General features: G+C 46.5%; 1 protein-coding gene across 1 annotated transcript; it reads right to left on the bottom strand.

Annotated features, from left to right (window-relative positions):
* Positions 1 to 367: 367 nt before the first annotated feature.
* C4H22orf31 (chromosome 4 C22orf31 homolog) lies at positions 368 to 13,698 on the bottom strand. Its single transcript, XM_053589403.1, is given in 4 exon segments — positions 368 to 526; positions 529 to 901; positions 2,276 to 2,725; positions 13,621 to 13,698. Coding segments are annotated over 4 exon segments (960 nt in total). The 3' UTR covers positions 368 to 467.
* Positions 13,699 to 14,292: the final 594 nt, after the last annotated feature.

Raw genomic sequence — 14,292 nt, 5'->3', positions numbered from 1 at the left:
GCCCTGTGTAGAGAGAGCTGGGGAAAGTGGTAGTGATCTAAACCTAGCAGTCTACTCTTAAAAAATAAGGAAGGCCCAGCACAGTGGCTCACACCTTTAATCCTAGCACTCTAGGAAGCTGAGGTGGGTGGATCACTTGAGCTCAGGAGTTTGAGACCAGCCTGAGCAAAAGTGAGACCATATCTCCAGTAAAAATAGAATAACTAGCTGGGTGTTAGGAGACACACCTGCTTGAGAAGCTGAGACATGAGGATCACTAGAGCCCAAGAGTTTGAGGTCCTTGTAAGAAAAAACCTACCAGCATCTAGAGGGGTGTGAGTGAATCCAGTACCCGTTTGTCTTGTTTCCCTGAGAGGGTGGTCACTAATTTGTAAAGCACTCTGAGATGACAGGGAAGGTGCAAAGTGGTGTTTATTTTTCAGACATCTAGCAGAGAATAAATGCCCAAATCCCATGAGTTCTTGTTCCTATCTTTTACTTTTAATCTTAGGTCGTTTCTTGCACAGAGTCTCCTCTTGGCTTCCAGCCGCTTCTTTCCAGGGAATGGGTCCTTCTGAGTACCTCGGTCAGTGACAGCCTGACGGCACAGAGCCTCCCAGAGCTTTTGTTTCATGGTCTTGCCCAGCTCCAAGCTGTACCTCTTGGGGCTTCCTGAAGATGTCCGTAGCATTGGCTCCACCACAGCGTGGTACAGAGCCCGGTACCCTTCTGTGGGGAGGCCGTGGATGGTTAGCGTGTCCTCCGACAACTGCTGTCTCTTCTGGATTTCAGGAAGCAGCAGTTGGCCCTTCCCAGCTGCTGCCCCACTGTCCCAGTGCAGCACTTGGGTGGCAGCCACGAGTTCAGCATATCTGTCCTCTTGGCGGACTGTTAGTTTTTTCTTCTTTGAACTTTCTTTACCCTAGCCAGAAAGAAAGCAGAGAAGTCAAAGCTAAAACTTGAGAAGGGAGCTCAGAATAATTAGACGGGATTTGTGTCCCAGAGTCTTGGTTACAGCAACAACCAACAAATTTGTCTAGCGTGTTCTAGTTTATAGAATTCCTTCATGTATACCACCACACACCCCGTAACCCTGTAAAGTCAGCAGGCGACAGCTTTAAAGGCAAGTGTAAACTAAAAGAAAATCTTAGAGAGGTCATTTATTAACAGGCCTAAGGGTATGTAAGATAAACCTGCAGGACCTGAGTATATACAACAAACCCACTTGAGTCTGGCTGTGCGTTTGTCCTATAGTGTATTTATGTTTAGCAGACCCTGATCTTAGCTCAGCCTTCCTTTTTTTTTTGACTCCCGGTCTATTGGAGCCTAACTCTTTCAGCCAATTGTCAGCTAAAGAATCTTTAAACCCACCTGTAGGCCTCCACTTGGAGATGTCCCACCTTTTCCGGCCAAACCAATGTATGTCTTCCATGTATTAATTTATGACTTTACCTGTAATTCCTGTCTGCCTGAAATGGATAAAACCAAACTGTAACCCCGCTTGCTCAAGGTTTCTTGGGTGTGGGGTCATGGTGCTCAGATTTGGCTCAGAATAAACCTCTTTAAATTATTTTACAGAGTATGGCTTCTTTTCTGTGGACACAAGGAAATTGGAATCGGTTTGCCCAAGGCCACACAGAAGGTTAATAACCACAGCTGTCATCTATTGAATGCCACTCAGGATCCTAATTATTTACTCTGTGCCAGGCTCTGTTCAGAAGCCATTTGCATGGATTAACTCATTTAATCTTAATGAATCTCCATTTTATATGATAATATCAAGGCACAAAGAAATTAAGCCCAAGGTTGTCCTCAATTATAGTCAGAGTTGGGATTTGAACTCTTGACAGCCTAGCTCTGGGGCACACTGAACTCTGCTGGCCGTCATGGAGTGACAGAGCTGGACTTAGCTCAGGCCTCTGAAAGCCGTGAAGTTCACGGCCAGATCTATAGTTTACCTCTGGCATGTGTACGTGCACCCACACACACTGCCCCCATCCTATCTACCTTTCTCGCCATTATTTTCCCTTCATCGCAAGTTCCTCTTGTCCCTGTTTATGAAAGCCACCTCATCCTTCTATAAAACTAAGCAGAGTATAAATAATAAATAGCATGACCCCCCTCCCCGGCCACCTCGTGCTGTCTGCCTCTATCATGCCATACTTCCCATCATCCTGTCTTCAACTCCAGGGTTTCCTTCACTTGGTATAAATCTCCTAAGCATGAGGTGTGCTCTAGCGTTACCTTTCCCTCCCCTCCGTCACATTTTCTCCCCTACTGCTCATCCATTGTCTACCTCTCTGATGCCTCCTGCAGGCCTCCTATGCCTAGCTGAGCCTGGCAGCTGTCCCACTGGCCACTTACACTTGGAACTGATGGAGCTTCTTAACCTGGTCTGCTGGGTGGCATTTGTTGCCATATAATCCTTGGGCTGTAATCTCTTTGAGAGTTTTGCTTCTCCAAGCTTACGTGGTCCTGGGCAGCAGTTATCCTTCAGTTGCTGCCTGAGCACAAGCTTAACCAGGGAAAATGGACTGGCAATTAATGGATTCTTTACAACTTCCCAAGAAGAGGTGGTAGCTGGTGCTGGGGCATTGATGTTCTGCTTTGCACATGTTCTGGCTATCCAGATGTTGGTGAGAGCTGGTGAGTCTGCATAGCAGTCCTGAAGCCTGATGTTTAATAAGATGGACTGTCGGAGTCCATAGATGGGGATGCTGGGGTCTTGTCTCACACAAATTGGATGCTAGAATTATAAGGTGGGGGGGGAAGGAATTAACAAAGGCCAGTTCTCAAGCAGAGAGTAGGTCTACTTTGGTAGAAATTTTATGAGAATTAATTGTTCTAAATCTCTGTCCCATAGTTAAAGCCTTTTTTTTTTTTTTTGCAGTTTCTGGCTGGGGCTGGGTTTGAACCTGCCACCTCCGGCATATGGGGCCGGGGCCCTACTCCTTTGAGCCACAGGCGCTGCCCAAGACTAGGTCTACTTTGAAGGCGAAGTATTCACATCTTTTTATAGACCATTCCTTCCACAAAATTCTTAGAAGTCATGCTGTATTATATGTTCTCTCTCCTGCTCACCAAAGCCTTCTGTTCTAAGCAGGAAAGAAAGTAATTTCACAAGGGGACGGTGAGATTCAGGCACTCAAGGAACATAGCATGTTAAGGTAGCAAGTTACAAGGAGTGGAAGACAATTCCTGTCTGCTGGAAATGAGCGGCATAAGGAATGGGTGACAAGGTCACTTAAGACTTCTAGATGAGGGCGGCACCTGTGGCTCAGTGAGCAGGGCGCCGGTCCCATATGCCGGAGGTGGCAGGTTCAAACCTAGCCCCGGCCAAAAACCAAAAAAAAAAAAAGACTTCTAGATGAGCTGTAGACACTCCTCAACCCTGCACGCGGAAATGACAGCAGCTAAGTTCTACCAAACCCTAAATACACTTTCTAACCAGATCATCATGAGTCAAGAAGCCCCACTACACAGGGAACTAAATATATTCTAGGGTCCAAAATGCACAATGTAAGTGATGCGGGCCTCCATCTCCTGGGACCAGCCAAGAACAAGAGAACAACTTGGATAGATTAGAATCACATATTTAAAAAGACCTGACTTTCTAAGAAATGTCGTCCATAAAAAAAGAAAATCACCTTACCATATTTCAGTTGCCTTAAATTTTATTTTAGCTAGCTTAGTAGGGGGAAGAAATATATTTTTTCTTTTATTATTATTATTTTTGGTTTTGTTTTTGTTCTGTTTTAATATTTCTGGCCACCTGTCTTTCTCTGCCTCAGTCATGTATTGGCAAATTGCAGTTTGTTTGGATTTTGACTCACATACAGGCAGTTTTAAGCCATTATCTCTAGTATTTGTGATGTCACTTTGGTTTGTGATGTGCGTGTGGGTGGGGGTTACATCATCAGATTTTAGAGTTAAATTATGTTGGAAGAAGTTCTTTTTTGTTTTGCTTATAGCCTCAAAAACTTCTTAAGCCCTCATCCTCCCTCTTCAAAAAACTGGCTTGGCAGGCCGGCATGGCACAGCGGCTCACACCTGTAATCCTAGCACTGTGGGAGGCCGAGGCAGGTGGATTGCTTGAGCTCTGGAGTTCAAGACCAGCCTGAGCAAAAGTGAGACCCATCTCTACTAAAAATAGAAAAACTAGTCAGGTGTTGTAGCGGGCACCTGTAGACCCAGCTACTTGAGAGGCTGAGGTAAGAGGATTGCTCAAGCCCAGGAGTGTGAGGTTGCTGCGAACTGTGACGCCACAGCACTCTACTGAAGGTGACAAAATGAGACTTTGTCTCAAAAAAAATTAAAAATGGCTTGGTATATTTTGAAGGTCCTAACGTTCTTAAGCATTCTTTATACAAAATGTAGTCAAATACGCAGACCGCATTTGTAGATACGGGTATCAAGATGCATCTCCACATGTGGAATTACCCTCCTCCATCATATAAAGAAAGTACTGTTAAATTCTCAGGAGCTGTGCTGCCAAGCTTAGGGATCAGAAATGGAAGAGCCCGTTACTGCAGCACCTCTCCCTGTGTGTCTCTCTTGGGGAGACTACACGTTTTCTGGAATGTGGTTTTATTTTACATCCCATGGCAAATGCAGTAATTGGAGCTGTTAGCAGTGTTAAGGGCCCCCAAAACAAGAACAAAGACACCTCTGCCTGGGATCTCTTGGGCAATGCCTCTCTCCTTATCAGGTGCCTGTCCTGCTGCTGGTTTTGATTTTTTCATATGCAAAATGCCAAAGGAGGCTCCCTCCCAAGGGAGAGGAGAGTGAAATGATGGAAAAACGGAGTATGAGTCTGGCAGTAGCTCCTGGAATCAAACGTGTTGCCTATTTTAATTTTCAAGTGTTGTCCCTGGAGTGAATCAAAGCCTGCAGGCAGACCGCATCACAGCCTGGTGGAACCACCTCCAGGTCCACAGCATTTGGACCCACAGACACTTGGGAGGACAATGGTGCCCATTCAGCCACAAGCCCTGGCCTCGCCTCCCAAGAGGTGGATTAGGTTTAGAACAGGGCCTTGGAAAAGGTTTGTCTTTGGGAAGGATTTGCGAATGTCTGGACCCTGGTGAGGCAAGCATCTTTTCAAAGCTGTTGAATCTTGGAGAGGTGGAACCAGGCTCTTAGGCTAACCTGAAAATTACCATCTGCCTTTATTCTGCATGGCAAGGACGGAAGGGAAATGTTAGGCAAAAAAGGGCATAAAAGAAATAGCTCTTCTCTTCTCCCCCAACTTCAGTTTGGGTTTCTCAAACGTCCTCTTGGCAGACACTCATCCATGCTATTTGCTTTCCCAGTTCTTTTTTTTTTTTTTTTTTTTTTTCGTTTTTAGCCAGGGTTGGGTTTGAACCCACCACCTCCAGCATATGGGGCCAGCGCCCTACTCCTTTGAGCCACAGGCGTCGCCCTGCTTTCCTAGTTCTTTTACCCAATGACCAATGACACAGCTCTGACTCTGAGGAGCACTCAGAGCCTCTTTCTTCTAGCATGGAGCTGTTCCCATGGGTGGCACCTGACACACACTCTAAATTCAATCAAATCCTGCCCTCTCTCCCTTCAGTGTAGCTCACTTTAGTTGACTGTGTCCCAACAGGTAACCCACACCTTCCTTGAAACTAACCCAGGGAACTTCAGTCTACGTTATTTCTACTATGTCAATAAAAGTAATATTTACCAAGTGCTCTTGAAGGCCAGGCACTGTTATGGGCACTTTACAAGCATCCTGTCGTGAAATGCTACTAACAGTTCTATGAGTTTGGATATTGTTCTCTATTTTACAGATAAAGAAACTGAGGCACAAATTGCTCAAGAACCATGCCCCAGGTCTCATAGCTAGTAAACCAACAAACGTTGGACTCAACCAAAGTCCTCACCCACCCTTGCTCTTAACCACTCATAGTTATCACTGTGATGCTTTGCCTCTTATCTGGTTGGCTCATCCACATACTATCCTATGTCCGGTTCTAGACCTACCTTTGTCGTGAGAATTTCTCTAGGCTCAAGATCTATCTCCCAATAGGCAAGTGAACTCCATCTCTGGACCTTAATTTTCTCATCTGTGAATCCCCGGATTCAGTAACAGTGCCTACCCAAGGATTACTGTGAGGCGGAAGTGGGACAATGCATCTGAAGCACCGGGGATTAGCTTCCAGTGCATCATAGGCTCTTTTTTATTTTCTTTTTTTGAGACAGTCTCTCACTATGCCACCCTGGGTAGAGTGCCGGTGGCATCACAGCTCACAGCAACCTCAAACTCTTGGGCTTAAGCAATTCTCTTATCTCAGTCTCCCAAGTAGCTGGGACTATAGGCGCCTGCCACAATACCCGGCTATTTTTTTTTTTCTGGTTGTAGTTGTCATTGTTGTTTGGCAGGCTTGGGCTGTATTCGAACCTGCAGCTCAGGTGTATGTGGCTGGCGCCCTAGCCACTGAGCTACAGGCACCAAGCCCGTAATAAGCTCTTTTTAAGTATTCATATTGTGGCCCATTCCCTCATCTGACCTTTCTCCAGTCCCTGTTGTTCATGGTCTGAGCAACTTAACCCAACACTGTATATGATCTTTTCTCAGGTCCTTCCCGCACATTATCCAGCTTATGAGGTCAAGCAATAAGCCTCTGGAAGATAGAAGATGTTTCTGATCTGACTTGGGTATCACAGCATCTCTTTTCATGTGACCCATCTTTATTGATATCTGTTGGATTGACTGGCCTCATAGAAGTATAGGTATAGGGTGGCGCCTATGGCTCAGTGAGTTGGGCGTGGACCCCATATACCAAGGGTGGCGGGTTTGAACCCGGCTCCAGCCAAACTGCAACAAAAAAATAGGTGGGCATTGTGGTGGGCGCCTGTAGTACCAGCTACTCGGGAGGCTGAGGCGAGAGAATCACCTAAGCGACAGAATCACCTAAGCCCAGGAGTTGGAGGTTGCTGTGAGCTGTGACGCCACGGCACTCTACTGAGGGCGATAAAGTGAGACTCTGTCTCTAAAAAAAAAAAAAGAAGTATTGGTATAGAAAGGACACCCCCACAGTTGTTCAGAATATTCCACACTTCATTAGACAGAAATGGAAGCAAGACCCTGAGGATACGGTAAGGAAAAGGGTCTAGTCTTTAACAGAACTTATTATCGAAGGTGTTGAGAATTAAAATTCAAGATGGAAAGACTATTTGGGTCCTGAAACTATGACAAGAATCTCCCATCACTGGTGCCAGGACTTGATCCAGAGAACTCAGGGTCAAGGCAGTAGGGCTTCCATATCATTGAAAGACCAGCACTGTCAGGTTTACAGGCAGCTGCTTGCATCCTAAAATGTCAGGGTTTCGGGCGGCTATCTGTGTCTTTGGTTCTTGGGGACGCCCTTGGCTGAAGAACAACCAGACACTCCAAAGTAAGGCAAACATAAAACAAAGTGTATTGAGGAAGAGAAAGACAGATGTACAGAGTAACAGCAAGGTATAGGCTTACAGAGCAAGATGCGTTCATTACAGACAACAAACCAGCCTCCATTGTTACTATAAGAAAAGGCCTTGGTGGGCGGTGCCTGTGGCTCAAGGAGTAGGGCACCGGTCCCATATGCCAGAGGTGGTGAGTTCAAACCTAGCCTCGGCCAAAAACCAAAAAAAAAAAAAAAAAAGAAAAGGCCTTGGATCCTAGCACTCTGGGAGGCTGAAGAGGAAAGATAACTTGAGCTCGGAAGTATCAGCCTGAGCAAGAGTGAGACCCCCATCTCCTCTAAAAACAGTAAAAATTAGCCAGGTATTGTGGCACACACCTGTAGTCCCAGCTTCTTCGGAGGCTGAGACGGATAGCTTGAAACAAGAGTTTGAGGTTGCTGTGAGCTAGGCTGATGCCACAGTACTCTAGCCTGGGCAACAGAGTAACACTCTGTCTCAAAAGAGAAAAAGAAAAGAAAAGAAAGGACTTGGTTGCAGCTGGGGGTTCTGGGTTGGACCTACCTTGGAACGGAAGCCTTACTGCTCCTGGCATGCAGACCTCCCAAGAGCCTCTCTGAAAGCCTAGTGGGGGTATGGACTGCAATGTAGATTTAAACTAACAACGTGATAATTAGCCTTAAGGCTGTTCTAAGTCACCTTGAAAACTCTATTGTACCTGTTTCGAGGCCCCTTTTTTGGCTGGCACACTAGTTCTGATCAGTAGATTGGTAGGGTGGTCCCTCGTCACAGGTGTGAGCAAACACTGGAGACAGAATTAAGGTGAGATGGGGGCCTAGGGATCCCATCCTTGTCCTTTCTTGCTAAAAGAGCTGGATTTCTAGCTATCCCCCCAGCAATTCCTGTTTGATTCCCCAAGGAGCTTTTTCATTCTGTCGAACTCAGTCTAAACAATCTTTATTTTCTACCTAACGTTTGGAGCTGTGCTTCCTGACACATCTAAACCACCACTTTGATTTGGAAACACATCTGCTCTTCTTTGATGCTTAGCCAAGCTTTCGTCGCAGTATTTTTAGCTCCTATAATCTTTCTTCTCTCTTTTTTTCCTTTCCTACTACCTTTCTTCTCTTTAGTTTCTCTTAGTTCTTATTCCTTCTGGAGGATCAGCTAATAAATAAGAAGTTGAGACCGGGCATGGTGGCTCACACCTATAATCCTAGCACTCGGAAGCCAAGGTGAGAAAATCACTTGAGCTTAGGAGTTTGAGACCAGTCGGAGCAAGAGTGAGACCCTCCCTGCTTTACTGTGGCTCAAAGGAGTAGGGTCCTGGCCCCATATGCTGGAGGTGGTAGGTTCAAACCGAGCCCCGGCCAAAAACTGCAAAAAAAAAAAAAAAGACCAAAAAACAAACAAACAGGGCAGCACCTGTGGCTCAAGGAGTAGGGCTCCATCCCCATATACTGGAGGTGTCGGGTTCAAACCCGCCCCCACCAAAAAACAAACAGCAGCCAGGAGGGACTATATCTAACAAATGCAAGCAGTGTAACCTGGCCTCCCAGAGGGCTAGGATTATAGGTGTGAACCATGGTGCCTGACCCTACTGCAATATTTTTAAAAAACCTAAATGAATGCAAAACAACTGTACCATCAATGAATCCTCAACAATTAAAAAAAAAAAAAAAAAAACAGCCAGGCATTGTGGCAGGCACCCATAGTTCCAGCTACTCAGGAGGCTGAGGCAGGAAGATCCCCTGAACCCAGGAGTTTGAGGTTGCTATAAGCTAGGCTGGGCAGCACAGTGAAACTCTGCCTCAAAAAAAAAGAAGAAATTGAGTCAATTATATTCATTCTTTTCTTCCCCCTTTATGGCCCCACCCCCAAATTCTAATGGAATTTAGTTGTTTCTAATTTCCTCAGAAGACGTTTTTATTTTAACACCCAAGCAGTAAACTTCCACACCCATGTGGGAACATATCTGAGGTTTGTGATGCAGAAGAATAGAAAAACTGGATGAGAGAGAATTTGAAAAGATTCCTAAACAATGATGCAAACTCTGAGGACCAATGATTTAGACCACATGTGCTGAATATCCACCAATCACTGGCCAAACCTGTGAACTCAGGCTGTTCTGTCTGCCTTTCCACCAATTCTCAACTGATTCTTGCAGAGGACTCCCACTTCCTCATTTCTAACACAAACCCTGCCCTGGAGAGCCCACCTACATGCCCCATAGACACTTCTAACTCACTATGTTTATGACCAATTCTTTTTCTTTCTTTACCCCCATCAGAACAAGCAAACTATAGCCTCTTTTTTTTTTTTTTTTTTTTGTGGAGACAGAGTCTCACTTTACCGCCCTCGGTCGAGTGCCATGACGTCACACGGCTCACAGCAACCTCCAGCTTTTGGGCTTACGCGATTCTCTTGCCTCAGCCTCCTAAGCAGCTGGGACTACAGGCGCCCGCCACAACACCCGGCTATTTTTTGGTTGCAGTTTGGCCGAGGCTGGGTTTGAACCCGCTATGCTCAGTATATGGGGCTGGCGCCCTACTCACTGAGCCACAGGCGCCACCCGCTATAGCCTCTCTTGAATTTTCCATCATTAGTTGTGTGAGCCAGGTTCCTGGGAGACAGGATCATTAATGATACTACACTGAGTCAATCCTGATGTTAAAGGAAAATCAGGAGTGCAGATCCTGTCTTTATTTAAAATTCTGATATCCTGTCCATCATGGATGCTTTTTTTTTTTGTAGAGACAGAGTCTCACTTTATGGCCCTCGGTAGAGTGCCGTGGCATCACACAGCTCACAGCAACCTCCAACTCCTGGGCTTAAGGATTCTCTTGCCTCAGCCTCCCGAGTAGCTGGGACTACAGGCGTCCGCCACAACGCCCAGCTATTTTTTGGTTGCAGTTCAGCCGAGGCCGGGTTTGAACCCGCCACCCTTGGTATATGGGGCCAGTGCCCTACCGACTGAGCCACAGGCACCGCCCCATCATGGATGCTTTTGCATTCATTTAGGTTTTTTAAAAATATTATATTAATTCACAGCTATGATTTAACAATAAAAAAATAAAAAAATATATAAAATGAAATATTACATTAAGGTCGGGCACAATGGCTCACACCTATAATCCTAGCCCTCTGGGAGGCCAAGGCCAAAGGATCACTTGCACTCAGAAGTTTGAGACCAACCCGAGCAAGAGAGTCCATCTCTATCAAACATAGAAAAATTAGCTGGGTGAGTTGGTGCACACCTGTAATCCCAGCTACTCAGGAGGTTGAGGCACAAGGATTATTTAAGACCAGGAGATTGAGGTTGCGGTGAGCTATGACACTACTGCACTCTAGTCTTGGTGACAGAATAAGACCCTGTCTCAAAAACAAAAGAAACAAACGAAAAAGCAAAATCAAATACAGGCTCAGCTCCTGTAGCTCAGTGGTTAGGGCACCGGCTACATACACTGAAGCTGGGAGGTTAGAGCCCAGCCCAGGGCCTACTAAACAACAGTGACAACTGCAACCAATAAAAATAATAATAATAATAACCGACCATTGTGGCGATACCTGTAGTCCCAGCTACTTGGGAGGCTGAGGCAAGAGAATCGCTTAAGCCAAGAGTTTGAGGTTGCTGTGAGCTGTGATGCCACGACACTTTACCCAGGGCAACATAGTGAGACTCTAAAAAAAAGAAAAAAAGGGCGGCGCCCGTTAACCAATGGGTAGGGCACCGGCCATGTACACCAAAGCTGGTGGTTTCGAACCTGGCCTGGACCAGCTAAACAACAATGGCAATTGCAACAAAAAAATAGCCGGGCACTGTGGTGGGCGCCTATGGTCCCAGCTACTTGGAAGCCTGAGGCAAGAGAATCACTTAAAGACCAAGAGTTTGAGGTTGCTGGGAGCTGTAAGCTGTGACTACCCAGGGCAACAGCTTGAGACTCTGTCTCAAAACAAACAAACAAACAGAAAACAAAAATCAAAACCAAAGTATTGCATTAAAATGCTATTTATTACATACACTTGTTAGATGTATAAAATATTTATTAAATAAATTTATCTTGATTACTCAGGTTTTTACTGTTTTCTTCTTTTTTAAGTTCCCTTAAATTCTGTGTCTGAGGCAAATATCTCACTTGCCTCATCCTAATCTCAGCCCTGGACCACTCAGTAAGCATTTGATGATAGAACCCTATCAAGATAAGGAGGTGCTAGGTGTGGTGACATGCATTTGTAATCTCAGCTACTCAGAACGCTCAGGTGGGAGGATCTCCTAAGCTCAGGAGTTAGAGGCTACAGTGAGCTGTGATTGGGCAGCATAGTAAGACTCCATCTTAAAAAAAAAATAATAATAAAACAAGGAGGCAATTTAGTATGGTGTTGTCATTAAGCTCAGGCTCCCTCTTCCAGGACTATTTCCACAACATGATTGCCCTTTGAGCAGGAATCATCTTAACTGGAGTGTCAAAGATACTAGAACCACCCAAACTCCACATGTTTAGGTCTCCCAGCTTCTTGGCAAATCCTGGGAAGGAAAGGGCCTGACTGCAGAGCACAGGCAGGCAAACAGACAGATACTAACATCTTCCTGGAGGCCCAGGGCCTGCATTTAATGTCCTCACTCTTTCCATGAAATAAAGCTGCTAAACGTCCCAGGCATGTAAAGCATTGAAATTAATATCTCAGGCTGCTCCCTGCCAGAGGCCAGGACCACATAACTGAGAAAAAGACCTTGAGCTATTAAGTGCTGTGACCTAGACACACTGGGCTGTATTTTTAGCCTCTTGTGCACTGTTTCCATCACCCGTGCTGGGGGCCTTCAGCCAGAAAAGAAAAGGTAGAGTGGAGAAGGAGGGAGAAATGCTTCTCTCAGTAGCCAGTGGGGGCAAGAGCTTGCACATTATCTCTGAGTTCTGTTGTACACAGGACCACTTTCTTTTCTTTTTTTTTAGAGACAGAGTCTTACTTTATCGCCCTTGGTAGAGTGCCGTGGCATCACAGCTCATAGCAACCTCCAACTCCTAGGCTTAGGTGATTCTCTTGCCTCAGACTCCTGAGTAGCTGAGACTACAGGCACCCACCAGAATGCCAGGCTATTTTTTGGTTGCAGTTTGGCCAGAGTCCGGTTCGAACCCATCACCCTCTATATATGGGGCTGGCGCCCTACTCACTAAGCCTCAGGTGCCACCTTTCTTCTTTTTTTTGAGACATAGTCACCCTGGGTAGAAAGTCATTGGGTCATAGTTGACAGCAACCTCAAATCCTGGGGCTCAAGCAATCCTTTTGCCTCAACCTCCCAGGCAGCTGGGAGTACAGGTGCCTACCATAATGCCCAGCAAAATTTTTTTTTTATTTTAGTAGATACAGGGTCTTGCTCTTGCTCAGGCTGGTCTCTAACTCCTGAGCTCAAGCAATCCACCCATTTTGGCCTCCCAGGATTACAGGCAGGTTTCATGGGCATGTGACCTGTGTATGGACATATTTCCCCACATTTGGAAGGCCTCCACATTTGCTTAATGCTATCTTATCACCATCTTGAAATTCTTAGAAATGAAAATGTGGGTTCTTTGTCCAAAATTAGGGGGCAAGAAGAACAAAGCTACTATCACAAGGAATGGAAGCTCACATTTGCACAAATAAACCTTTCAATCCTCGGGTTTGCCCTTTCTATTTTCTGCTCTGAAACTGGAATGAGATGCAGAAAGATTCTTATAAACTGTAGAGAACTGTGTCCTGCTTTGCTAAAGTCTTTCCCCAGCATCCTGCTTAAAATAGTCCACAGATCAGGCTGTTAACTTTTTTTTTTGTCTTTGTAGTACTTTTGGGTTTCTGGAATTTGCATTTTTTTCACGTGGGTTAACTAGAATGTAAGCTCCAGGAGGAAGCTTGGTTTTGGTGATGGCTGTGTCCTCAGCGCTTGGCATGTTCCTCCCGCAGTATCTGTTGAGGGAAGCACGTTTTCTTTTATTTAGTGTTCCCGTTGTGCTGATGGTTCCACCTGCTCATCTTATCATTCTTTTCCAAGGCGATACAGCCTGAGAGGGTGCAAAAGCTGAGGATGGAGGCTTCTCAGATTCTGCTCGAGAGGGTGCAGAAGGAGCTCAGATTCTGGGAAAGAGAGAGCGTCACCAGGTAGATTGCCAAGGGTGTGTCCCTAGGGACCAGGCAAGGCTGCAAAGGGGTTGTCCATGCGCTCCCATGAGGAGCCCAGAGGATTTCCGAACAATGACCAACAAGATTCTTCTTGCCACAGTTCGGGGTCGTGTGGATGAAGAGGGACAGACCCAGAGGCTTCGTGGGAGGTAGCTGCATCCTCGGGGCTGGGCTCTGGGAGCAGCCCTGGGTGAGGAATGGTGTTTAGGGGAACGTGGGCTCTGGGAGTGGGCGAGGGGGCGGCTCCCGGGTGGTGAGGAGGTGCAGGGACCGGTATACCCAGGGCAGGCCTGGAAGCCTGCGGGGCCGGTACCTCCCAGCCCTGCGCTGGGTGCGGCGAGTCGGCTCAGCAGGACAGATGTTCCCGCCGCCGCAGTGCAGGGCGCAGGTCCACACTTGCAATCCCAGACCAGGGACTTGAAAGCTCCCGGCGCGCGGCCCGGACCTGCCTCGCCTGGCGTCACTGCTGCGCTTTAGGCGGGAGCATAGGAAAATCCCCTCCGCCTGGGGGATCGCGGAGGAGGAGAGAGGCCCACCACCAGCCCCGGGTGCGGCTGGGGAAGACTTTGGAGGGGGCAAAGGGCCAACCACGCGGAGGCCGAGAGTTTAAGCGAGCCACGCTCTCTCTGATGCCCAACATTCCAGCAAGATAGTAGTGCATAAGTCCCTTTCTGGATTTCCCATGGGACGCTTTACTTGCTTCTATCTCCTCTATTCCTGCGAAGGCCTTTCATTATTCCTGTTCTGCAGCTA

Source organism: Nycticebus coucang, chromosome 4, assembly GCF_027406575.1.
Source record: "Nycticebus coucang isolate mNycCou1 chromosome 4, mNycCou1.pri, whole genome shotgun sequence".
NCBI lineage: Eukaryota > Metazoa > Chordata > Mammalia > Primates > Lorisidae > Nycticebus > Nycticebus coucang.
This window is presented reverse-complemented; position numbering and strand designations above follow the sequence as displayed.